This window comes from Cebus imitator, unplaced genomic scaffold (assembly GCF_001604975.1).
Source record: "Cebus imitator isolate Cc_AM_T3 unplaced genomic scaffold, Cebus_imitator-1.0 Scaffold68, whole genome shotgun sequence".
Taxonomy (NCBI): domain Eukaryota; kingdom Metazoa; phylum Chordata; class Mammalia; order Primates; family Cebidae; genus Cebus; species Cebus imitator.
Genome location: NW_016107383.1, coordinates 3225197 through 3252626, shown reverse-complemented (window position 1 = coordinate 3252626; position 27430 = coordinate 3225197). Strand labels below are relative to the sequence as shown.

Genomic DNA, 27430 nt, shown 5'->3' with positions numbered 1-27430 from the left:
TTAGCTAAGCTGGGATCATTGGGTTGGCCAGATTAAGGGTGTGTTGGATATGAATGTGTTAGACTCACCTCTATATTTATAGAGGTGCCGTTTAATATGGTAGCCACCAATCATGTATTGCTGTTTAAAATGAAATGAAGTAAATTTAAAAATCTCGTTCTTCAGTAGCACTAGCTGTATTTAAAGTGCATGGTAGCTACATTATACTGTGTATTATAGAATATTGCCCTTGCAGCAGAGAGTTGTATTAACAGCTCAGGGTCTGCCATGGCCATGATGCCGAAGTACAAGCAGTGATCTAAATTCTGCGTTCACCCTGTTTTCACACCATCCTACGTTTACAAAACTGCTTTGACAAATGGCATCAGAAAGGGTCAAGTACATGTAAAACTTCATACAGACAAATAATGGGTTCTTAGCCAGAGGTTCATGTTTTCCAAGTGTAACTGTTGAAGGACTGGCAAAAGCATTCTCGGATCACATGGTCACGAGCTCTCTTTACTGCTGTTTATTGCCTCATCTCCTGAATGTTAAAGGAAAGCAAGTCAAAACACCTGTGATGATCAACTGTTTCGTATGAAATTAGGACTTCCTGCCATTCTAAACTTGAAAAACCACAGTCCACAGGTGTCTGTCTACAAGCTGTGATCTGTGTCTAGCAGCTGTTTCAGTGAAGGCTGGCCACCCTTGCTCAGCTCTCTTTCCTCTTCACTGATATTCTCAACCGCTGTGAAAACGTTGGAATTGTGGGCACAAAATATTCAGCCAGAAGCCCTAGCTAATAGAATAACACAGAGAGGGAGAATTGAAGTTGCAGAGTGTGGGATTGTGGGGGCGGATAAGGGAGGGATTGTAAAAATGAGTCAAAGTAAAAACCCTCATAAATACATAGGTGATGGGTTGGTAGATGCAAAAACCACGATGGCACACGTTGACCTATGTAACAAAACTATGCTTCAGAACTTATTAAAATTTAGATTTAAAAAAGCATGCAGCCAAGTGATTACATACCAAATTTAGAGACCTCCAAGTTGTTTACTTATGCTACCTCGTTATTTCTGTCTGCTTTAGTGCATACACGTTATTTGAAATCGCCATAATTATTAGTTGAGAAGGCTGTAATTTGCACTAGACTTCTTCTCTCCTTTTCTTCATCAGAATGGATTCATTTGTCCATTGTTGTGAAATTATTTAAGGAAGCACATATGAACCACATTCAATAAATGGCAGGCAAGGCTCAAGCACATGTTTCAGCATGTTTGCTTTCATCCTTTTACAAGAATCAGTTGAGCAATAAAGAATGAACACACACACACACACACACACACACACGTTATGGTGACCTTGGCTACTTCCTAGGCAAGAGTAAGCAGCTACTGAGTGAAGAAACCAGCTGCAAGAAAGGAGAAAAAGTAAACTTTTACCCTCTCCTCTTCCTTCTCCTCCTTCTTTTTTGCATTATTATTGATTGAGTGAGTAAGATATTCAGCTGAATCATTCACTGAATGGCTGAATGCAATGTGTGAGCAGGAAAGCCTATATTCTATTTCTGAATCCCCTATCAGAAGTTCTTCAATCTCTATAACTGTCTTGGATGCTCTGTGCCTCATTTTGCAATATGGCAGAAGCTTTACCCTTATCCTCTCTTCCAGGGATACAGAGTGATTTAATGAATTGTGTCATGTCTGTCACCATGTGCAGAATCCCTGATGCTGGGGTGGCTGCCGAAGTGATATACGTGTTCCTGTTGTCCTACAGATAGCACCATTAATCTGTCTGTTACCTGAATTCATACTGAAAACACGCATTCCCATATACATGGTTGTTTTATCCTGTGCTTTAGAAATGTTCTCTAAGGGATTTTACAACAAAGTTTTGCTTTGTATCTTCCATTTTTACCCTTGGGATGACTTTGCAGCACCCTCCTGGTGTTATTGCTCACTCTGTGAACTGTACCTGCTCGGTGCCATCCAAACGTCAGCCGCTTAGAGGGAGGCTTCGATGACAACCACAGGGAGAAGAGACTGAGCAGGAAACTGGTCAGGTCAATTAAGAGGTGGGCAGCATCTGTGATGACAGCAAGACTCCCAGCAATGTGCCCACCTAGAGAATGCAAAATGGTACACTGTGTTAAGGCCCCAGAATGCAACTAGAATCAGACATGCTAACCGTCATGGGTGAAAATGCCACAGACTCACAAAACTTTAGAGGAGAAAGAGATCTTAAAGGTGATTTAGTTCACTACTTCTGAGACTCAGAAAGTAGATATGATTTGAACATGTAAAAGTGAATTACAAAGGAGAAGTCATTCCTGGGGTAGCAAAGACAGAAATTAGAAAGTATGGGGCAGCACATCTGGAGAACACCTTAGACAGAGGTATAAGGATTCAAAAGAGGAGAATACAAGAGGATCAGGCTGAAGCAGTGTGGGCCAGATTCAAAGATTCCTATAACCAGAATGAGGACATGGACTTTGGTTTACAAACTAGATGGTGCGATCTGGCCCACAGGTGTGTTTTTATTTGACTTATAATTTGATCATCATCTTTACCCATTCCTTTTTCTCTATTAATTTATATTATCCACCTGAGCTTGAAACCCCTGTAATAAATAATAGGGAGCAGAAAGGAGAAAGGGCACATACCTTCCAATGGCCGTCTTGAGTGCCACAATCCAATAAAGCATGGGGATGCGATCTGAGCCATGAGAATACTGCCTTGCTTTCCTCTCTACTTGATGTACCCCCTCTATTTCCCTCTAATTCTCCTTTGAGAAAAGACCTCCAGCCTCCAAAATAGAAGTTAAAGAAAACCTTGCCCTTTCCTCCCCAGACATGGTTTGTTGTTTGAGAGCAACAACCTTTATTGCTTTCACTACATCTTCCCAGCAAAGGGCTTTTGCTGACTGATTAGCTCTCCCTGCAGCTGTTTATTGCCTCGTGTACCACAAAATAGCAGAGACTGTCAGCCATCAGCCCCGCCATCATGAGACTCACCTTGTCTCGCCTAATGATTTTTTTAAATTACATAGATGGCTCATAATTGTGATAATCCCCACAGGCCATTGGCTCTAGCTGTAGTTAATAACTGGTTTGTCAGGGTTTAATGGGCTGAAGCAAAGTAATCTTCAAGCTTGTTACTGAACAGTCAGTGCAAAAATCAGAATGATTCATTAGCCAAAAAGCAACATTTTGCTAACAAATCAGCTGTCCTTCCAATTATCCTCTAATGTTGCTCTATCTGCCAAACTTGGCCCTGATGATAAAACTGTATTAATAAGGCATTATTTCTTGCCTGGAGAATAGTTCCATGCAGATAAGCAGTATGCTGCAATCACAGCAATGAGTGATGGTGATTCTACATGCTGGGCTGAAATACAGCCTAAGTCAAGGAAATGAAATCAGTCTTACAGAGTCTCAGCTGAGGCAGGAGGCACCTGAGAAAGAAAAAGGGCTTGCTTTGGAAGAAGCATGTTACTATGGAGGCTTAGAAACTGAGAACCATTTTGCAACCATCAGAGCTACTTATGAGAGCCATCCAGAAAACTGTGGTCAATCACTGATGAATAGAGCAAACTGCTTGCAAGAGGTAGTTTGTGACTAATCTTGCATTTGCTTCTGAAAGCATGGTATATTATTGACAATTAATTCAATTATCCAGCCAATATTTATTGAGCCCTTACCGTGCATGGTACCAGGGATTGGGTATACAACGATAAACAAATCACAGCCTGTCTTCAGTGATTTTTCTTGTTTAACACTCCCTGTACCAGAAACAAGTTAATGGGCTAAGGGATCAGAGAGCTGTTCTCACTGGGAGGAGTGAGAAACTTTTCACAAAGAGAAGGGTAAGAATTAGCAAAAAGAGAAGGATTTCTCAGGAAGAGATAAAAGCATGGACAAAAAATAGAGAAGTGAAAGAACATAGCACCTTTCAGGAAAAGCTGAAGGTATGGAGTGCTGGAGGAAAAATGGGAAATGAGACTGGGAAGGCAGGCTGGAAACACCTGTGTGGGGTATTATATGTCGGGTTTGAATGCGATTCTATGACTAACGGGATTTACTTACTATTTTTAGGCAAAGCTGTGGCATGTTGAGATCTGTATTTAAGAGAGAAGTCTTTGCCAGCAATATGGAGGATGACTTTGGAGGGAGGAGGAGCTAGAGGTTAAGACTTGACAGTGTTAGCCAAGGGAAACTATGATAAAGACATGAACTAAGGCAGTAGCAGTCATAATTCTGGAATGCTTGGCAAAATGTGGAGAGCAGTACACTTATAACCAGATAAGAGACATACAGAAAAGGCTCCATCCTGGAGACTTTACTTAAGGCCTGTGGGGTGAGGTGACAGCAAGAGAACAGAGGAACTGTGGGGCGTGGGTCTCACAAACCACCTCTGATTGAGATGGTGTTAATTCCCCATGTGGGTTTCCATGGAGAACAGAGACTTACTGGCAGCAATGAAAGAAGTAACTGTTTATCTGACAATGTTAGCCATGTGTCCCATTGCTGGGCTACACAGTTGTATGCTATTAATTCACATTTTAAAAATTCTTTAATCACTTTGTGAATAGTATTATGATACTATAGCATATGTTGTGTTAAAAACCCATTGAGTTATTCAACAAGTACAACAGGTCCTCAAATAACATCATTTCATTCAACTTCCTTTGTTTATAACGTTGATAAGTAAATGAAATGGATTCCTGACCAGGGCCGCTGTCTGTGTGGAGTTTGCATGTTCTCCCCATGTCTGCATGGGCTTTCTCTGAGTACTAGGGTTTTTCTCCCACATGCCAAGGCTGTGCACATAAGGTTCACTGGCACGTCTACATGGTCCTGGTGGAATGAATGTGGGTGTGGCTGTACCCTGTGATGGGAGGCTTCCTGTTCAGGGCTGTTTCCCACCTTGAGCCCTGAGCTGCTGGGACAGGCTCCAGCTATGAAACTGGAATAAGTGTGTTCAAAAAAGATGAATGAAAACAAATGATTGTAAAATAAATATATGTAAGGTAAATGGTCATCATACGGACGCCCAACAAAAAGGACATGGTATGAAAGTGCTCAGCAAGCCCAGCTCATTTTATCTTTTTGGGTTTGAACTGTGTGGCGGCAGGAGGCACTCCTGACAATTTCCACTTTGCAAACATTTATTCCTTGATGTAACCACCACCATTATAACCACCCTCACTCACTGATGAACCCCATACGGCATAATTATCTCACTTGTGTTTATCATCTTACTTAGATGTCTGTACACCTCATGTTTAATTCAGTGTTTAATAATCGAAGTGTTTGGGCCTTTATTTAGAAGTTTGAGGGTGTTTTGTGACCAGTACGGCATGGAAACTTAACTCGTTTCTCTCAATTGGCCTATGGTAAAACTGGTTTTTGTTATATGTCGTTTCATTGAGTGTCAGAGTTTCCAAGAATCTCTCCACGATGTTAAGTGAGGACTTACTGTGTTTAAAATATATTACAGTTCTCGCGGCCATGATCTGACATTTCTTAAAATGTTAATACCAGGACCTACAAAAATGTAAGGGTCCTAAGTTACTGAAACCCCCTGGCTGTAGAACAAGGTAAGTGCCCTCATCAATAAAACTTGTATCACACCACCCAGCAATATCTCTCTCTTAGTAAAAGAGAAGTTTTTCACTCAGATACTTACCGTCTTCCCCAGCCTGCTCCCTGCTCTGAATTCCTGTCTGATAACCTAGTGTTTTCTCTGTTCTTGCTCAACTCTGAATAGTCCTGCTTCAGCTGTCTCCCCTAACCACTCTCAACTTCTTCCAGCAAAGGCCATACCTGAGGTTATTTTTCTTCTGCGTTCTCAGCATCTGAGCATGTATCCATTCAAATAGAGACAGATGTTTACGTCTGCAACATAACCCCTCTTTTTGGCCTTTCTACAATTAGGAATTTTCACAAGCAATCAGAAAGAGTCCCAGTTCAACAGGTTCAAAGGTCCCTTAAGAGTTATCCTTCTTTAGTTCCTTCTCCAAACTGCTCTATACTCTGTTGCAAATTATCTTCCTAAACACAACTCTATGACCTGCTTCTCCCTCATCCGAAGTGTCAGTTACTCCCCAAGGTCTATGAATGAATCCTATCCCCCAGCTGAGCCTCAGCTCTTCTTGACCCAACTACCATTCTAGTTATGTTCTTCATTAATCACATTTTACCTTACACCCGTGCCTTGGATAGGCTTTTGCAGTTGTAAGTCATAAATGCCTAACCCAGACTAGCTTAAACAATAACAATAACAATATATCAGTATATTGGCTCATATAACTGAGAACAAATCTGGATGGGATTGGATCAGATGCAGCCCTGTCCTAAGGTTCAAAAAATATTCTTGGGGTCCTGCTCTGTCTCTTGCTATTGCTATTGATTGTCCAGTCGAAGAAAGACTTTTCCTCCACTTAAGCAATAAAGGTAGCACTCTAAAAGCTCCAGACCTGTATCACTTCAGCTCAGTTTTTATAAAGGAAAGAGAGAAACCTTTTTTCCAGCCTCCTTATATAAAGACCCAGAGACTCTGATCTGTCCAGCTTGATATCTCACATCCATCCCAGCCTAAGAGCATGAGGTTCTCAGACCAGGAGGACCAAAATTGAAACCAGAGAAAAGAATATGAAAAAGCTTCTGAACAGAAAATGCCAGTCTACTACAGACAGTGGCTCCCAAATTTCTAGGAATATGGATTTCCTGTCCTGTTTCAAACCCACCCACTCGGAATCTTTCAAGGCAAGCCCTGATAAATATGTATCTCCTGGATCATGGCAGTAAGTAGTATGCTGTTCCTTCAGGCTACTCCATCTACCTTTTGGCCATCTCTCAATTCCTGTCCAGTTTTCCAGGCCTTGCTCAAACCCCATCTCCTGCAGGAGGACCTCTCAGATTTTCAAAAGTGATCTGAGAGTAAAAATTGCTTTCTCTAACATAGGTACAAGTGGCTTTGGGGAGGAGGTGAGCTATGGATCAGGGTCTTGACTAATGGCCAGTATTTTGATGAGTATGGAGAACAAAGAGAAAGCTTTTCTAGTCAAAGAAAGAAAGCATAAGAATCTAAAGTGCAAAGATTATTTTGTAGAGAATGAATAAATAAATTTGGCTGAAACAGGGTAGCCAGGGAAATAGCAAGACAAGAATATTGATAGTTTTGCCACCAGATTATGCAACGTCTTGAAAGCCGAAATAAGAATTTTTTATTTTGTCCAGGATGCTAAAGCTTTTCAATATATTGATCTCTTTTCACTTGAGGCAAGCAGTTAGGGCCTAGTACAGTGGGAGCTTCTGAAGCAGTCTCTTCCACAAACACCCTTGTCAGTTTATCCCAGTGCTCAGAAAAATGTGCTATGCTTGTCACAAGGGGGAAAAGGTTATAAACCCTGAATGAAGCAAAGGGGAGCCAATTTAAAAAAAAAAAAAAAAAAAGGTTGTTTTTTTAGATACAGTCTCACTTTATCTCCCAGGCTGGAGTGCAGTGGCGCAATCTCGGCTCACTGGAACCTTTGCTTCCTGGGTTCCTGCACAATTTTTGTGCTTCAGACTCCCACGTAGATGAGATTACAGGCATGTGCCACCACATCCAGCTAATTTTTATATTTTTAGTAGAGATGGGGTTTTGCCATGTTTGCCAGGCTGGTCTCAAAACACTCATCACAGTTTCCAACACGTAGTGAGCATTAAATAATAGCTATTATCATAATGCCAAAAATGCAAAGATCATATTATGTCTGGAAATCTCTTAATATAATACACCTCAACCATGTGTCAAAAAGCTTTAAAAAACAATACATTTAAAATAAAAGATATTTGATTAAAAGTCAACATTCATCCTTGATTCTTTGTTAGTTATTACAAAACTGAAACAAAGAGACATTTCATTAACATAATTCAAAACACTTAAACCTTCAAGAAGCATTTTGCTTAACAGCCAATTGATCAAACATAGATTTGATTTAGCATAAGATATTGTTTAACATGATAAAAACATGAAACATGCAAAAGAGATATAAGTATTGAAATGAGGAGAAATATGTTTTCTGCACAAGAGAGGGTGATGTCCTGGGATGGGGAAGATGCATGAGAAGGGAAAAGGAAAATGCACTGAAATATATTTAGAATTGGCAATAATTCAAATACATAATTGAGTTAAAAAAAGATACAAAAATCAAAACTTCAGAATACAAAAAGTAACTATCTAGAGAATAAAACATGAAAAGTGGTGGACTTCACTCACCCCTGCAAAGAATAAGCCAAACACACATTATAATCAGAAATAGCTCTTGCAAGAAATAGGCTGTCCGTGTATTAAGATGAATACTGTAAAACCTTGATGAGACATGTAAAATATTTGGATAAATGGAGAAATATAACATATTCCTGGAGGGAAAGCTGAATACTTAAAGATATTGTGTTCCCAAATTAACTTAAATATTAATAAAATCATAATTGTATGGGGGAGAACTAAACAGAACAATTCTCATGTTTAATCAGGATAATAAACAGAGATGAATAGCTTTGCCTTTTCTTTGTTAAATTAAAAATCATGAGTAGGAAACAACAGATATTATAACATATAAATCTACAGTAATTATGTCCTTGACAGAGACCAGAAACACAGATCAGTGAAACACCTTAGAAACAGACCCTGCTATTTATAAAGTTTTAATAAATGATTAAAGAAATATTAAAAATCAATGGGGAAAATAATTATTTCATAAATGATGCTGAAAACTGTTTTCACTATTTAGAAAAAAATTCAGTTTTTAGAGCACATGGTGTATCTAACATCACATTAATTTAAAAATTAAATGCAAAAATTAACAAACAAGCTGTCTTCACAGTAGATGAAAAAAGATTGTTAAGCACTAAAATGGTAAAAGAGTAGTAAAAGAAATGAGCTCAAAATGAAAAGTTTGAAACAGCTACCTGTATGAAATTTAAAACTTCTCTAAGTCAAAACAAACATTGAAAGGTTAAACAGCAAACTGGAAAAGCACTTATAATTAATAAAACAAAGGTCTAATATCCTAATATATAAAGAGCTCCCAGAGATCAATATAGAGAATTTAAAAATTTTTAAAAAACAAATGAGTAACAGACATTAAGAGGCAAGAAGGAAATGCATTAACAGAGGGAAATATGGATCACTAATAAGCATGCAAAAAATGGCCTAACAGTAACAATTAGAGAAATAAATATTAAAATAAAATATTCATCTATACATTAGCAAAGCTTTTTAGAGATTAAAATAAATTGTAGTTAAGATTTGGAGTCAGAATCATTCTCATGTAGAGCTAGTAGACATGAATTGTTCAGCTTTCTGAGCAGCACTCTGGCAATATGAATCAAGTCGTAAAAATATTCATGTCCTTCAACCAATTATTTCCACTTTCAGGAATCTCTTTGAAGGGCTTAACCAGAAAGGCAGACAGAGTTCTCTTTAAGATTTTGCATTGCAGCATTGTCCAGAAGCAGGAAAAAAACTCCCTAAATTTCTAACAATAGAGAAATGGTTATGTAAATTAAAGTGGAGCATATTAGAGAATATTATTCAGGCATAAAAATGTTTTTGAAGAGTATTTGATGGTATGGTCAAAAGCATTCAGTGTGCTCTCAGTTATGTTTGAAAAATAAAACGTGTGAGCTATGAATAGAAAATGCCTGTACAAAATACTCCAGAAAGTTATTGAAGGCTATTGCTTGAATATGGAATCGTGATTAATTTTATTTTGTTTCCTTCTATTTTTCAACTTATCTACAGTGAACATATTGTTACCTTATACTTACAGAAAATATTAAATCTTTCTTTAGAAGAACTTAGGTAACCCTCCCATAATGATGCAGTTTTGTTTGCTTGTTTAATCAAAAAAGTCTGCAGAAAGACTCACCTACGACCTCTGCAATCATGAAAATGAAGCATATTGCTGAAGCAGCACAGAGTTTCCACTTGGCATAGGCGTGCTCATTCACCCTGTTCTCTGTGTGCCTAGAGTCACTGTGGCAATGGTGCATGCCTCCTGACTCCAGCTCCTCTGGTCTCTCTCTGGGAAACTGATCTTTATTCACTGGTTTCTGTTGAAGTTCCACACTATGGATGAGTTTGACAGAAGCAAGAAATGAACATAGTTAGAAACAAGCAGCTCACTGACCACCCTGCCCATACTTGGAACCACTATTAGGACATTGCCTAACTTGCTAGGAAGTGTTAATTTGCAACTCCTTCTACAAGAAAATGTCAAGTGTAAGAAGCAAGCAAGAAATTTCCTTCTAAACCCCAACTACTAAAGTTTTAGTTTTATTCAGTCAAACTCTTATTCAGTCAATACACCACCAATGATTAATTAAGAGACAGCAAAGGAATAGGAAAAAAGAAGCAGATTGATTTTAAAGGGATTTCTTCCCAGTTATTTCACTCTTAAAAGACATTGGACACTGTGTTACAGAAAAATAAAATAAATCAGAGTACATTGTACAATATGTGTATATGAACCAGACTGAGGATTCAAATACACATCAACGTCATTGATAGATCATAGCACTTTTTCCTGCTGAGACTGTATGTACTCTGAGACCTTCTTACCACCACTCTGCAGACGGTGGCAACCAATTAATCAATGTTATCATGAGAGTTGAAACCTACTTATACTTCCCAAAGCAGGCAGGGAGTATCAGTTCTGCTCAAATATAAAGCATGATCTAGAGTCACTCATAGAATTTCACAGATAGAAAGGTAGACATTTGTTCCAACCCCTTTTTTTTGTTGTTGTTTTTTTAAACAACTTTTATTGATGCATAATAAATGTACCGAATTTAGGGTGGTGATAATTTAATACATTCAAATGATTTTAAAGATCAAATCAGTATATTTGAGATGTCCATCACCTTAAATATTTGTATTTTCTTCATTTTAGAAATATTTCAGTTATTCTTTTCTGGCTATTTTGAACTATATGATAGATAATTGCAAACTATATAGCCACCTCACAGATCTGTCAAACACTACATCTTTTTCTTCTCTCAAATAATTTATTTGTACCCATAAATCAACCTTCCTTTATACCTTCCTCCTCTTTACGCTTCTCGGCCTCTTGTAACCACCAATCTACTCTCTATCTTCATGAGTGCCACTTTTTTGGCTCCCATATATAAGCGAGAACATGTGATATTTGTCTTTCTGTGCTTGGCTTATTTCACTTAACTGCAACCCTGTATTTCTTGGCTGAGGTAACCTAAGGTTTGGGGAGTTTAAGTAATAGACTGAGGTCAAATATCCAGGAAATGGTGGAGTGGGGATCCCAAGCCCACTGTTTATTCTGTCATGCCTAAAACCAATTTTAGGTGTCCTGATGGTGGGGCAGGAAGGCAAATGTCAATCTCCATGGATCTTGAACTAATCAGATTTTTAAATTTTTAAAAATAAACTCATGTACAGAATAAGAGTCTTAGAATTAAGAACTTTGCATTCCTGGCTTTGAAAGGTAAAAAACAAAGAAACAAACAAACAAAACTAGCAATATATTCACTTTCCTTTTATTTCATTTAGGCTGTCACCATTCAGAATTAAAATTCTGATGGTTTGAGCTTAGATGACAATTATTATTCTGACTCTAATTATTATTATATTTGATTTTTCTGAATAAAATAATATATATTCATCATAGAAAATCTGGAATCACAAAAAATCACAAAGCATAGGGAAAAATAACTGGTAATCTTATCTCTAAGAGACAATTATTATTGATATTTTATTGTGTAGCTTTGTAATATGTGAATACACTTTTTTAATAGAGTCCCTATTAATTAGGATGCTTTGGGTTACAAGTGTGGAAAACAAGACTCTTGCTAGGATAATTAAAAAGTAAGAATTATTGGTTTTGCAACTGAAAACATCTACAGGGGCAAGATTTCAGATACTCTTTGACCAGGTCTCCAGATTCATTTCTCTGTGGTTCTCAGCTATTCTTCAACCTTACCCTGGTCTTCCTCATGGTAGTTGGATGGTTGTCAAAGGTAATCAGACTATGTACTTCTTTTTTAATATATATGTAGAGAGCATATCCCATATCAAACTGCTAATCAAGAGCCTTGATGTGCATATGGATTTAGCTAAATGAGAAACAACCACTATACCCAGGAGAATATGGATGAGCTGATTGACTTCAGCATTGCCACACTCAGAAGACTGGCAAAACCCAGCCATGCTGACTCCTAGAGCTGAGAATAGGGAACATTCTACCTAAACCACATGGCTGCTCCTTAGTGGGGAAGTGCTAGAATGGATGTGAATAAGGTGATTGTATCACAAGAGGATCCTACCAAAGATACAGCTTCTGAACCTGATTCCTAGCTATAAATATTGTTAATATTTTCTCAATTTATAAAATTTTTATATCATTATGTTTAAAATATTGAGGGCATTATTTATTTAATATAACTATATCATAGCATAATTAACTGATTTTTTATTGTTGACAACTCATTCTTTTCCAACTATTTGCTCATATAAGCACTACTATGATTACATCCTTATAGTTACTCTTCACTCAATATATTATCTCCTTAAACTGGAATCTCAAAGGGGAAATTACTTGGTCAAAAGGTACCTACATTTCTAAGGAATTTGATATATATATTGCCAAGTTGGCTTTGGAATATACATCAAGGCCAATTTACATCATTGTTTTTTACCAATGATGTGAATAGCACTCAAGATTTTGAGTAGTTTTGAATAATCTTCTTAGGTGGAATAAGAACAATTTGGAAAGTAGCAAATAAAGTATTTATATTTTAAATGAGTAGATTTTTGCCTTTGTTACATAACAATATTCTAACAATAAATAACCATAGAATTTGGTAGAGTGGGTCCCCAGTGGACATCAACTCAGAGGAGCCTGAGTACTAACATGAACACATTGCTGAGATTTACTCTTTCCTTGGACTGAGAAGCCAGCATAAACAAAGCAGGCTCACCAGTTGTTCTGGAACTACCTGATGTGCTGTGGTCATATGAAGCAATGATTTATTTTATGGTTTTAATGAATCTTATGACCAGGGAAAGCCAAGTAGTCAGTGACCAGGAGAGATAATTTATCCTGGAGCAACTTAGAAGCCAGATGAAGACCAGAATCAAACTTGGGGGTAAGGCCCTTGGCAATGCCACAAGGAGGAAAGTGTGAAAATGTGGGCAAATTTTACTTTTGTGTGTGCCTCCCTGTCTTGGATTATAAGATTAGCGAATATGGATATGCTTTTAGCTGAGACTGCTCCTTGAAGCACTAAGCCAGAAATCCAAAACTGGGCTTCATAAGGTCCGTTGAAATTGTATACATTGTGTTCGTGTGTGTGCATGTCTGTGTGTGTTATGTGTGCATTTTATGGGAAAGGCAAGAGTACAGTCTTCACTTGGCTACTAAAAGAGTCTGTGACTTCCAAGAAGGTAAAAACCAAAGTTAAGATACATTCCTTATCATCTTATTAAAGCAAAGTTATCTAAGTGTCTCTAGATGCAGAACAGACTCTTGATCTGAACAATGATGTGAATTTTAAGTATTATTTTAAGAACAAAGTTATAAAAAGCAAACGCTATGATGCAACAAACAAGTCCACTGAAATGTGAATTTACTGTTAATGCACAAATCCCAAAAGATTCCCATGCATTCAAATATGGACAAAGCTTTAAAAATTAGGAATAATAAGCCAAAGAAATTTACTGTAGCATCAAAGAGAAAAAAGATGGAGAAACAGAGATGCAAAAATATGGAAATATTAGAAAATTTGATGTCAATATTCTAGAACTTTGATTTCATCTCCAAAAATAGGATTTAGAAAATGGGACTTTATTTTTGCAATCTTGGAGAAACTTTGATTTTTTAATTTTGTTTTTGTTTAGTGGTACAAGTTACATTCCTTTGCTTCTATTTCCAAAATAATGTTGGTAAAATTTTTATTTTTTACCCTCTTATTTCAAGTGTTGAGTACATAAAATCACGGTGCTTTTATACTTTCATATCACTTTTCCCAAGAACCTCAAATTGCTATTCTTCTTAGAAGGGGAGAGAAAAACCTCAGTCCCACCATGAATTTCTAATATTTCATTCATACATCATTAAATATTTATTGCATACCTACAAAGGTCCTGCATCATCAGAAGTGTTAATGAGACCATGTTGTATGAGACAAAGTTTCTTCTCTAAAGAACTTGTATTTTAGTAGAGGGAGACAAAGAATGAATGAATGAATAGTAACAGAGGCTATATAGTATGATGGATGGTAAGCAGGAGAGGGAAGATGAACTGCCTTAAATGGGGTGGGAAGGGAAGACACCTCTACGGAGGTGATATCTCAGCAGCAAGTTATAGAATTACCAGGAAAAAAACTATGTGAGTGAAGGCTATCAGAAGTAGAGGGCATTGCTGGAGCAAAAGCCCAAAGGCAAGAGAGATTTTCTTGTTCAAGCACTTGTCTCGAACAGCAAAAAACTACATAGGTTGTCCTGTGGTATAAAGAAAGCATGAAATGGAAAGAGGTCAAAAAAGTAGACAGGGTTCAGATTTTGCAGAACACGGCAGGCCATCATGAAGAGTTTGATTTAATTCAAGGTCTAAAAGGAAAAATGTGGCAGGTTTTGAGCTGGGAAGTAATATTACATGGTTCACATTTCTAAAATGACCACTTTGGGTACTGCCTGGAAGACTAGAGTGTGGAGGATCAAAACATAGAAACCCTTAGGAGGTGGCTATAGCCAACACATAGGTGACTTGGATCCATGTGGTGACAATAAAAATGGAAAGAAGTAGACATATTTGAGGGACATTTGGGAGGTGGAGTCAACAGGGCTTGCAAATCAATAGCATTAGTTAAGGGAGAATAATAGAGGGGTGAGAAAGATGACTGATTGGTTTCTGGTTAGAGTAAGGAAGAGAAGGGCATGCCAATTTCTGAGTTGGGGCTGAGTGGCAGGCAATGCAATTGAGAGCTTGGGCTCTGGCAACCCACCACCTCAGCTGAACTCCCAGCCTTACCACTGACTAGTCATCTGACTGTATGAAAGTTACTTAACCTCTCTGTGCCTCAGTTTCCTCATTTGAAAATGGGAATAATGATAGCATCTCTGTCATTGGCTGGTTGAGAGATTTTTAGCTAATTCATATAAACCACTTCAAATTGTGACTGGGACAAGATAAGTGCACAAATTTTTTAATTATTTTGCTATTTTCATTAACCACATTACATTATTATTGTTCTTTAGGAAGGATAAAGTAGGCTATACTGCAAAACAACTTTCAGGATAAACATTTTTATAACAAGACTTAGATAAAAAAAAGCAAACCAATTTTTTGTTTCTCTTTTGCCCACATCTACTCTTCCAGATTTTACTCCAGTGACATCAGCTTTGTATGAATTGACCCTGGAGATTGACTGTCCATTCCTAGACAGAAGATAAATATCAAAGAGAGAAAGAATATTCCTGTAATCCCTTAGCAGTTCTTCACTTCTGTTTTCCTGCTTCACCATTCTCCCTGTCTGCCCTAGAAATAATCCTGTATGCTCCATCCCTGACACCCTGTCTTGAATATAGTAGATGTTCAGTACATATTCTTGAGATTGTATTTCACCAGTGTTTATGAAATAGATGAGTGATGTGAAAGTAATAGTTAGAAGGGTGAGAACTACAAATGTTTACAGAATCAAATGTCATGTTTTGTCCTAGACAAGCATTCAATCACCCACCCTGTTTTAAGCAACTTCATTAAGCTATAATTTGTGTACTTTGGGAGGCCAAGGCAGGCAAATCACTTGAGGTCAGGAATTCAAAACCAGCCTACCCTGCATGGTGAAACCCCATCTCTACCAAAAATACACAAAAATTAGCCAGGTATGGGGTGGGTGCCTGTAATCTTAGCTATTGGGGAGGCCAAGGCAGGAGAATCACTTGAACTCAGGAGACAAAGGTTGCAATGAGCTGCGATCATGCCACTGTACTCCAGCCTGGGCAACAGAAAGAACAAGACTCCATCTCAAAAAAAAAAAAAAAAAAGATATAATTTGTAATATCATGGAAATGATCTATTTAATCTGTATAAATTAATGGTTTTCAGTATATTCACACAGTTGTGAAACCATTACCAACAAAGAAACCCCATATTCATTAGCAGTAATTTCCCATTCTCCTTACACCCACTCCCAGGCAACCATTAATCTACTTTCTGTCTTTACAGATTTGCCTATTCGAGACATTTCCTATAAACAGAATCATATAATATGCAGACTTTTGTGAATAGCTTCTCTCATTTAGCATCATGCTTTCAGGGTTTATCCATGTTGTAGCAAATATCAGCATGTCGTCAGTACTGCCTTTTATTTCCAAATGATATTTCATTGTGTGGATACACACAATTTTACATAGTCGGTTGATGGATATTGGGTTGTTTCTTTTTTGTTGTTTTTGACTATTCTGAATAATGCTGCTATGGACATATGTATAAAAGTGTTTTGTAGAAGTGTTTTCACTTCTCTTCCAATCTAGCAATGGAATTCCTGAGTCATAAGATAACTTTATGTTTGACATTTTGTGGAACTACTGGACTGTTTTTCAAAGCACAGTACAGTGTATGAGAGTTCCTATTTCTCCAAATCCGTGCTAACACTTATTATTGTTTTTTTTATTATAGCCATCCTAGTGGATATGAAGCAGCATCTCATTGTGGTTTTGATTTACATTTCCCTAATAACTAATGATATTGAGCGCATTTCATGTGCTTATTACACATTTGCATGTTTTCTTGGAGAAATGTCTATCAATATTCTTTACATATTTTAATTGATTTATTTATATATTTTTATTAATTATAACAGTTTATATATTCTTATACACATCCCTTGCCATATATGTAATTTGTAAATATTTTATCTCAATATGTGCCTTATCTTTTTATTTTCCTGTATTATTTACAGAACAAAATATCTTGATGTTCTCCAATGTATATAATTTTTCTTTTATCACTTATGCTTTGGGTGTCATGCCAGTAAACCATGCCCTAACCTAAGATCACATGTTTTCATTTAAGGGTTGTATAGTTTTTGCTCTTATATTTAGGTCTGTAATCCATTTTTTAAGTGAATTTTTATAATATGGTGTCAGAAAGGTCTACAAATTAATTCTTCTGCTTATATATCCAGTTGTCCTAGCAATAGTTGTTGAAAAGACAATTTTCTTTAACCATCAAATTGTCTTGGATCCTTTGTTGAAAAACAATTGACCACACATATAAGAACTTATTTCTGGACTGTGAATTCTATCCCATTGCTCTATATGTCTATGTTTATGCCAGTATCACACTCTTGTGATTACTATAGCTTTGTATTAACTTTTGAAATCAGGAAGTGTGAGTCCTCCAAAGTTACTCTTTTTCAAGATTCTTTTGCCTTTACTAGGCTCCTACTGGTTCCATATAAATTATGGGACTAGCTTAACTTCTTCAAAAAGTCAGTCAGGATTTTAGTAGTAATTGCATCAAATTTCCATGTAAATTCTGAGAATAATGTCATCTTAGCAATATTAAGTTTTCTAATCCACAAACATGGGATATATTTTCATCGATTTATATCGTTTAGTCTTCCTTAATGTGTCTAATTCTTTCATTGTTTTGTAATTTTTAGTGTAAAAGCTTTGCACTTAATTTGTTAAATTTATTCTAAAATATATTATTATTTTTATACTATGGTAAATGAAGTTGATTTCTTAATTTCATTTTCAGATTTTTCATTGCTACTGTATAAAAATACAATTACTGTTTGTATATTGGTTTTTTTTACTGTGACCTTACCAAACTTGTTTATTAGTTCTAAAAATTTTTAATGGATCTTTTGGAACTTTCTACATATAAGATAATGTCATTTGAAAACAATGATAATATTCATTCTTTCTTTCTGATCTGAATATCTTTTATTTTGTTGTCATTCCCAGTTGTTCTGGCTAGAACATATAGTACCATGTTGAGTAGAACTCATGAGAGTCGACATTTTTATCTTGTACCTGATATTGGGGGAAAGCTTTCAGACTTTCACAATAATTATGATAAAAGACTACACATTGGTTCAGTGTATACTGCTCAAGTAATGGGTACACCAAAATCTCAGAAATCACCACTAAAGAGCTTATCCATGTAATCAAACACCACCTATTCCCCAAAAATCTATTGAAAAGGAAATTATGATATGAGCTGTAGGTTTTTCATAGATGCTTTTGAAGAAGTTTTATTCTATTTCTAGTTTAGCAGGTGTTTATATAATTAAAGGGTGTTGAATTTTGTCCATTTCTTTTACTGCATCTGGTGAGATGATCATGTGGGCTTTGTTCTGTATCCTATTAATATGTTGTATCACTGTGATTGTATTTCAGATGTTAAATTAAGCTTGCATTACTCAGATAAATCCCATTTTATCACTGTTAATAATTTTATATGTTGCTGGATTCAGTTTACTTGTATTTTTTGAGGATTATTGCATCTATGTTCATAAGGGATATTGTTCTGTAGTTTTATTTTCTTGTGATATTTCCTCCTTTTTTTACTGTCAGCAGAATATTGACCTCATAGAATGAGTTAGGAAGTGTATTTACATCTCTTCCATTTTTCGGAAGAATTTATGATGAGTTAATATTAATTCTATTTTAAATTTTGGTAGAAATCACCAGGGAAGACATCTGGACTTGGGCTTTTTTGGGTAAGGTTTTTTGAAATTTATTAATAATTCAATATCTTATCAGATATTCTATTTCTTCTTAAGTTCATGTGGTAGTTGGTGTCCATGAATTTATTCATTTCATCTATTATATAAATTTTATTTTTTGTAGTTTACTATTAAATCAGTTAATAGAAGAAAGGAGAACAAATTGTTTGTCTTTTATAATTACCCACATTATTACCTTTATTGGTGCCATTTTTTTAGTATTGATTCAACTTAATATCTGGCATCATTTATTTTAATATTCCTTCTTTTACCATTTCTTTCTTTACTGTTTTTTGTAAAGTAACAACTTATCTTAGATTTCATTTGTCTTTATTTCACCTTTATTTTAGGAAGATAGTTTAGGTGAATATAAGATTGTTAGTTAATAGGGATTTCTTTTTCTTTTACCACTTTAAATGTCATCTCACCTCCTTTGCTTCTGGTAGAAGTTGGCTGTTTCTGATTGGGATGCTCTCATATATAAGTCTTCTTTTTCTCTCTTGCTGCTTTCAAGGTTTTTTATTTGTGTTTTGCTTTTAAAGTTTTACTATAATGTGTGAAGGTGTAAATATATTTGCTTGATTCTTCTTAGAGTTTGTTGTCTATTATGAAAGTTCAGATTAATATTCAACAAACTTCAGAAGTTTGGGGCCATTATTTCTTTGACTATTTTTCTGCTCCTTTTTCTCTCTCCTTCTGGCCCTCTTATTATGCATATGTTAATACATTTAACAACCTACCAAATTTCTCTGAAGCTCTGTTGATTTTACTTCATTCTATTTTCTCTTTTCTTCATGCTGCATAATATCTTCCAATCTATTTTCAAGTTCAGTGATTCTTTCTTCTTCCAGCTTCTATGAGTAGAGGTCTACTGTTGAACCCCGCTAGTGAAATTTTAATTTCACTTATTGTATTTTTCACCTTCAGAATTTTCATTTGGTTCTTTTAAAAAAAAAAATAATAATCTATAACTCTTCATTGATATCCTCAATTTTATGAGACATTTTAAATCATACCTATCTTTAATTCTTTGTTCTTTGATTTTCTTTAATTCTTTTAATGTATTTATAATCACTGTTTTGAAATATTTGAATTCTGTGTCCAACACCTGGACTGTTTCTACCGACTGCTGTTGTTCATCATGTATAGGTTATTCTTTCCTTTTTTATATATATCTCAAAAAATGTTGTTGCATTCTGGGAGTTTTATATAATATTTTGTAGCAATTCTGGATACTGATCTCCCGTGTGTTTTTTGTTCTTGTCTACTTACTTGATGTTTTATTTGTTTGGTGACCTGGCTTTTCTAGTGGACATTATTTCCTCTGACTTTCCCTGCATGTGGAGCCTCTGTTGCCATTCCTCAGAGGATTCATCATTGGATAGATGCACAGTCATTCTTATCCTCTACAATTTCCAAAGGATAATAATCACTTTAGCTGTGTTCACTTTGACTGTTTCTTTCCACTGTCTCACTGTTAAGTGATTGTTCTGCTTGTATTGGTATCACACTCAGATTTTGGCCTTCTTAATTGTTTCCTGAACTGTTGCTCTACTGTTTTCAATAAAACTCTGAGGTATGAAATGACTAACAATCTGATCCAATTAAATTTGGTTTCTTTATGAATTACTCTGCTTCAGCTACTATAATAATATTTCACAGAATGGGTGGCTAAAACCACAGAAATGTGTTTCCTCACAGTCCTGGAGGATGGAAGTCCATGATCAAGATGCTAGCAAATTCACAGGTGAGGGTTTTCTTTCTGCCTAATAGATGTCTGCCTTTTCGTTACTTCCTCACACAGTCTTTCCTTAGTATATACTCACAAAAAAAGAGAGAGAGTGAGCTATCTAGAGTCTCTTCTTATAAAAACATTAATTCTGTCAGATCAGGACCCCACTCTTATAACCTCAATTAACCTCAATTACTTTCTAGGAGGCCCCATCTCCAAATGCAGCCACACTGGGCATTTGTGCTTCAACATGTAATTGTGGCGGACATAAACATTCGATCTATAACAGGCTTCTTTACAGGGGTAATATTTGAGGCCAAATTTTGTGGCTAGTGCCAAATCCAGGAGGGCATTTCTTCCCTGTGTTTTTTCTGCCTGTCTTGTTTAACTTCTAGCTGGTCTGCCACTAACTCGTTGCTATCATGAAGCAACAAGACTACTCCTAATTGCTCACCAGAAAAATCTTCACTGTTTTCAAGTGTCCCTATGCTTGAAATGCCCCATGCTCTCTTAGAAATAAAATTTCACTTGTGTATCATCAGTCTTCTAAGGGAAAGATACATAGCCTCTATACTTATGGCCTGCCTCTCCCATGAGTGGTACCTTTACACCACTGCACCAGAGCAGGCAGAAGAGACAGTGACCTACTTCTCCTGGAGCACTACTCTTGCTCCACAAGTGGAGCACTGAATGTGGATAGTAGTCCCTAGTCTTTTTGACTTGTGCCTCCTGGAATATATCCTATGCACTATGAGTGATCCAGGGATATTCAGGACCTTGCTGCTCCTGGGCCAGAGATTATACCCTATGAGAGGAGGCTGGGTGAAGGAAGGAAACCATAGTCCTCTTGGCCATGTCTACAATGAATAGAATTTCTGCAACCTGAAGTTGGGGCAGTATGAGATTCCAACAGCCTTTTGCTCCAGAGGTGAACTATGATCTTCAACTAGAAGCTGGGAGGAGAGAAAGCCCTGTCTTTTGACTACATCTACTGAGAGTTGAGCTCCCATCATACTGTGCTTGGGGAAGAGGAGAGGTTAATGGAGCAGATCCTGACTCAAATGCCATAGACTCTCACTTCTTACTGAGATTTAGTTTTCTTGAATTAATAATTCTTAATTTTCTGCATGCCTTTAAGACAACTTCTAGAGATTTTCATATTTTTAAAAATAATTTTCACCTGTTACATAGTTGTTGAAAAGGTTCTAGCACTATACCTCTACCGTCTGTCCCTGCCCTTACTTCCTCTGCACTTCTTCAACATGTGACTTAGGAAAAAGAGAAGCTTGATCCCTCCCATCTAGAACCAACTTTTTTTTTCTACAATGAACCCAAAGCACACATAATCCAATCAATAAAACAAGACTTGGAGGGAATGCAGAGGGTGAAAAATATGATTCATGGCACCTACTAGGTCCTATATTACTACTTCCTGTGGTAAAATGTCTGTAAAGATTACCTCCAGCAATTCCTGTCATCCTATATACACATGCAATCAAGAGGTGAAATCTATTTCCTCACCCATGAAATCTGAGACTTGGGACTTGCTTTAACCCATAAATTGTGATAAAAATGATACTGTGCCAGTTCTGGGCTTAAGCTATCTGAGAACAGTCAGCTTCCACTGTTACTCTCTTGCTACCCTGGACTGCCATGTAAGGAATTCCAGGCTAATCAGATAAAGTGAGACACCATACAGAGAGATAAGCCGTGGGAAGAAGAATTAAGACCCCTGCCCCAGGCAAAAGCCAACACTAAGATCTCAGTCTTGTGAGTGAAGCCACCTTAAGTCTTCTAGCCTAGCCCAGATATCAGCAGAATGCAGCCTTCCATTCCAGCTAATCCCACATTGAATGCTGCCCAAATCCTGACCCAGAGAGTCATAGTAAAATAGTTGTTGTTTAAGCCACTACCTTTTGGGGTAGTTTGTTTGTCTATTGCACAGCAATAGATAAATGAAACACTCCACTTGTGGAATTCGATAATGAAGTTTTCTTCTGATTAAGTTTTGTAACAGCTGGTAACAATTTAAATAGAAAGCCAATAAGTGGAAAAAAAAAAAAAAAAGAGGAAGAAGGAGAAAAGAGGAGAAATAACAGGGGACAAAGTTATCTATGATTAATAGGGACAGAACAAAATAAATGAGATAGACTGGGATAGGTAAGGGAAAAAGTGATTCAGTGAGGGGATTCAGGGACATGTGACCTAAGGAAGAAAGAGATTAAGGATTCAGGAGCCCACATGGTGGATGTATGTGTACAGGAGATGTAGAGGGAAAAGGGGAACAACAAATTCACAAGCAGGGGACCCGGGCCCATAGCCCAATTCTGTTGTAATTAGCCATCTGCCCTCAAGACAGGTATTATTCTAACCTCAAGAAAGGCATTTGTTCTATCTGGCATTGAGTTTCCTACATAGTCAAATGAGGGATAGAGATAAATAATCTCTTGCAGATTTAATTTCTTTCCCTTGACAAGAAAATACAAATGACTTTGACAATTCTTATAAACACTGTGTCCTGAAAACCACACCCATTTATGGGGTGAATGAGACTTTGTAACTCTAAGCGGCTGGCTTATTTGTGCAATAGCCTATGTTGATAGTCTATGTTAATGAGAAGGAAAATATTACTATTTCAATAATTTAGAGATGCTGTATTGATAGTGTCTGTAGGGTTAACAATTTCTTATCCAAGATTTCTGCCTGACTTGCCATGAGGCTTTGTTTTTTATGTTAATAACCTCAATAAATCATATCTAATATTTTCTAAGAAAAATATTCAAATGTGAGACTGCTAGATTCTTTGTTTCAAGCCAAGTCATAAACATCCTTTTTATAAAATCTCTTTGCTGTTGTTAAAATATTTGATGCTATCAAACATAGTATCACCACTCCTTAGAATATTAATTTGGCTTTGTGAAACAAGAACATTACACGCATTATTAATGGGTGAGTGTTCTCTTAAATTCTTCTAACATGAATTCTTTTCAGATTTTTATTAGCTTATTTATATTCACTGAATATGTTTCTTTTTTGAACCCCATTCAGATTCAACTCCTCAAACAAACCAAGCTCACATTCTTATCTATGTGAAAGTATGTTCTCTGTCCAATTATCTCAGTCTAGAAACTTTCCTTAAGCCTACTTCTATGTAGGTTATCCCTAACCCTACTTTAATTCCTTTTATTTTTCAGCTCTTAGCCTATTACTTCTGAAAAAGCTTCCTTTGATTCCAAAGTCCAGTTATTCTCATTGAACGCCCTCAGTATGACACGATTACACTCTGTTATAATTGTCTTGTTCTAATACATATTTCACATTAGACTAAGTTTCAAGAGGACAAAGATATGAGGCTAGATATTTTTTTCTTTCTCATTATAAGTCCCGCACTTAGCACAGGTGTGTTCAGTCAATAATTGTTAACCAAGTGAAAAATGAATGAACGTATTGCATGTGACACTGTGGGAGATATAAAAAAGAAATGGAATACTTTGTAGAACATTAAGATCAACTGTATTTATTATAGGTATGTATGTTAGTAATGATATTTTATGAGTAAGAAAACAGTTCATTTTAAGATCAATACAACCACAATTTTGCCATATAGTTTAAGTCTTAATTTTTTCTAAATATAATGTAATAAAATTTACTGTCTATCTTAAAATTGAGAATAATTGAGAAAGGAAAAGTAAACACATTAGATTAGATAGGTCTGTTTGCTGGAAGAAACACTGCAGATGAAAAGCACATCAATAAAATGTGTTCTTTATGCACTTAGGAAATTTAAGGAATCAAATCAACTATATAAAGTATTGAATTTTTCAGAATATAAAATACATGTCAGTCAACAACTTACAAAATGTTTCAGTGCCTCCAAGTTGCAGAGTAAAAGTTTACAGTTCAGAAACAACGAGGTATAGGAATTAATTGGATATTCAAGAGAGAAAATTGTGAAGCAGACACAGACATCTATTACCTTTCTAGTGTGAAAGCGTACATCTTGGCGGCTTTATCGTTCACAAGATACGTTCTTTCAGGAAACTCCATGATGGCCAGGATCAGAATTGCTGCTGCTGTTGTTGAACTTTGCCCAGCTTTGGAAGCAAAGCAGCACTGCAATTATTTATGCACTTTCTAAAGAAAAAAATTAAAAGTCTCCAGAAATTAAAATAATGAGCTTCCTACATCAGTGTTGTTGGTAGGTCTTCTAAAATTATAACCTCCTTGGAATTTTACCTGGCTTCATTGTTTTCACCTACAAAAACTGCTTTTCTAGGGAGACTTGCTGATGGCATTATATGAAGTGTGCATGTCTTTTACATGCTATCGGACTCAATTGTGCTTTCTAAGAGGTCGAGGAGCTCAAGGGTTTGCTACTAATTGCTGATGTAGGGTTTTGACCTTCAGAGCACACCTCGGTGAGCTGCAAACAGCTACTGTTCTGTACACTCATCTGTTTTTTTCTTTTTCTCTCCCTCCTCCTTTTTCTGGACTCTTTATCAGCCTAAAAGTATTTCTTTGGAATTTAGCTCTAAGATGACCTCTAAACAGCTGTCAGAATTTACTTGTCTCTCCTAGGACTATTTTGGGATTTCACTATTGAAACAGAGGACAAGGGTCAATAGTTTCCGAAACCAGTAATCTGAAAACAGTTCTTGGTACAGCAGCTTTGAAATCCTTTTGACCGGCAAGAAGACAGATTCTGCTTCTACATAAATAACAGCCTTCCAAAATACAAGAACCAGAGTGAGCTTTGTTCTCCCTGTCCAGGGTACCCTCTCCTAAGGATCAAGGATTCACCCAAGGAAACCCTATCAGGCATGCCAGTTCCAACTCTCAGGAATGAAGCCTCTGAGTTTCTCCTGGGAGACCTCCAACTCCTCAACTCCTAGGAATCGGCATTTTCCTTCATTACAAAGCACTTTGCTTCCAAAATAAGAGAAAGAACTATAGCCTTATGGCAAAAGCCTGGACAAACAGTAGGCATTTGTGTGTGGGCAAAGGTTTTAAGACCTATGCACACATACACAAGGGCGCAGAGGGAGGGGGTTGCGTAGACTGCAGAAGTAGAGGAAACCCCAGACCACTAGTTTCTTGTTGCCTTTTCCTTCCATAAGCACTAGCCTTCTAGTGAGAAAACTCAGAGTAGTTAAGTCCCAGAATAACTCAGTGGCCCAGTGTCACAGGAAGTTGCCCATCATACTGAGCTGAGATCTCCCACAATGGCCTAATAAAATAATATTGTCCTCTAAAAGGAGGATAGGGTTCAATGTCAATTGTCGTAGGCAGTGACAGAAGTCACCTTTGGTTCAGAATGAGAATATTAGGTCTCCTATCACATCTGTGGTATAGCTATAGCTCTTATTATCTTAAGATTTTAAACACTCCCATCTATGGCATAAATTTTAATGTATTCTCATATGACCCCACTCTTTTACTAATCCTTAACTTTGTTCACACAGTTGGGAGCCCCTAAGAGGCTCTGAGAGAGCCTTTTCCTTGAAAGTGAAGACATTGACATCCCCGGTCTACTGTTAGCAGAATAAAAACCGATGTATTTTTTCTCATATGTTCTTACTCTTAACTTTACAAAGTAATTGGTTATTCTGTGGAGGCAGAAGTAGAAAACCAGAAAAGAATAATTAATCCACCTGTGTGACACAGTCCCATGCATCACAGCTTGAATCATTTGTGAATAGTTTCTAGCACATATGAGAGAAATAGAATTCAAGTGAATGAATATTAAAAAATAAGAAAACTACTTCAAATCAGTCTGAAATTCATTAAGGGTACAAAAAAGAGATAAACAATATTTTTAAATCAGGAAGAAGAATATTTGGCTATAGATATCAACAGGAAATCAACAATCTGGAAGTTTGAGATTCCTCAGTGTGAACTTTGCCCCTAGTACAAATACTGATATACAGATCTATGCGTGTCTATTTATGATTCTGTGAGTGTGAAAGATACGTGCCAGGTGGTTACCGTGGGTTGCCTGTGGGACAAGCATCAAGTGAGGGTAGGATGGGGTTGATGTAGGACAGGGAAAAGTGGAGATGGGAAAACAGAGAATGAGAGACCAAAGTAAAACAAAAAATACTGCTACCCCCTGCCAAAAATGTATCCTATGATCTCTTCTATTTATCCGTAAGATGAACTATATAGGTCCTATGTGGTCTAATATCAGCAATTTTATATGGTTCAACTTAAATATATATGTGCACATATATAGATACCTAAAATATGTGTGTGGATATGTATGTAGCTTTTACTAATAAAATATACATATTTATAAAGTATTGGGAAATTAACCATGATTTTCATCAAAGATTTATGAATTCCGAAAGTTACTCTTGAAGATGATTACCATAAAGCAAATCTTCCGGTGTGAGTAGCATAAGAGCGGGGAATAGTAGATTACAGCAAATGAAATTATGTTTAAAAAGTAAGTTTTGCTGCTATAAATTTAGATGCAGATAAATTATGATCAAAAATTACATGTTATTTAATGTAAAATATGCATCTGCTGATCACCTTATCCTCTTACAGGTTCATTTTAACTGCACCATCATTCCCTCTCTCAAATATTTTATCAGCACAATATTTATGAAAAATCTCCCTTCCCCTCTGACTAACCTTCACTCTACTTTGGCATACACTGTCCACAAGGGCCAACCGCCTAATTAGGCTCCATGAGCAGCAGAGAATATATATTTGAAAAGCAACTTGGATCAAAAAGGAAAATCCCATCCCCTGTTGACATTGGTTTTAGTGGGCATTACGCTGCTCATTTCAGTTTCCTAGCCAACCGGCTTCCAAACCATTCTGAATTACATGTTGTCCTCTCCGCCCACTCTCCTTCTCGAGCTTGGAGTAACTGAATGGGCAACACACAATCTATAACAGCTACCTGTGGAAATAAATATTCTGTCAGCCACAAGAACATCACCAACATA

At 36.6% G+C, this 27430-nt stretch overlaps 1 protein-coding gene across 2 annotated transcripts in view; it reads right to left on the bottom strand.

Annotated features, from left to right (window-relative positions):
- Positions 1-24608, bottom strand: part of SLC30A8 (solute carrier family 30 member 8) — a 44171-nt gene extending 19563 nt beyond the window's left edge. Inside the window, exons 1-4 of one of the 2 annotated variants that reach the window (XM_017530679.2) lie at positions 24451-24608; positions 10205-10234; positions 9901-10100; positions 1957-2103 (exon numbers count right to left, since the gene is read on the bottom strand). In XM_017530679.2, the coding sequence (XP_017386168.1) occupies positions 1957-2103; positions 9901-10100; positions 10205-10234; positions 24451-24521 (448 nt within the window). In that variant the 5' untranslated portion in view covers positions 24522-24608. The remainder of the gene's footprint in view (positions 1-1956; positions 2104-9900; positions 10101-10204; positions 10235-24450) is intronic. The other variant, XM_017530680.2, reaches the window with a different exon arrangement.
- Positions 24609-27430: the final 2822 nt, after the last annotated feature.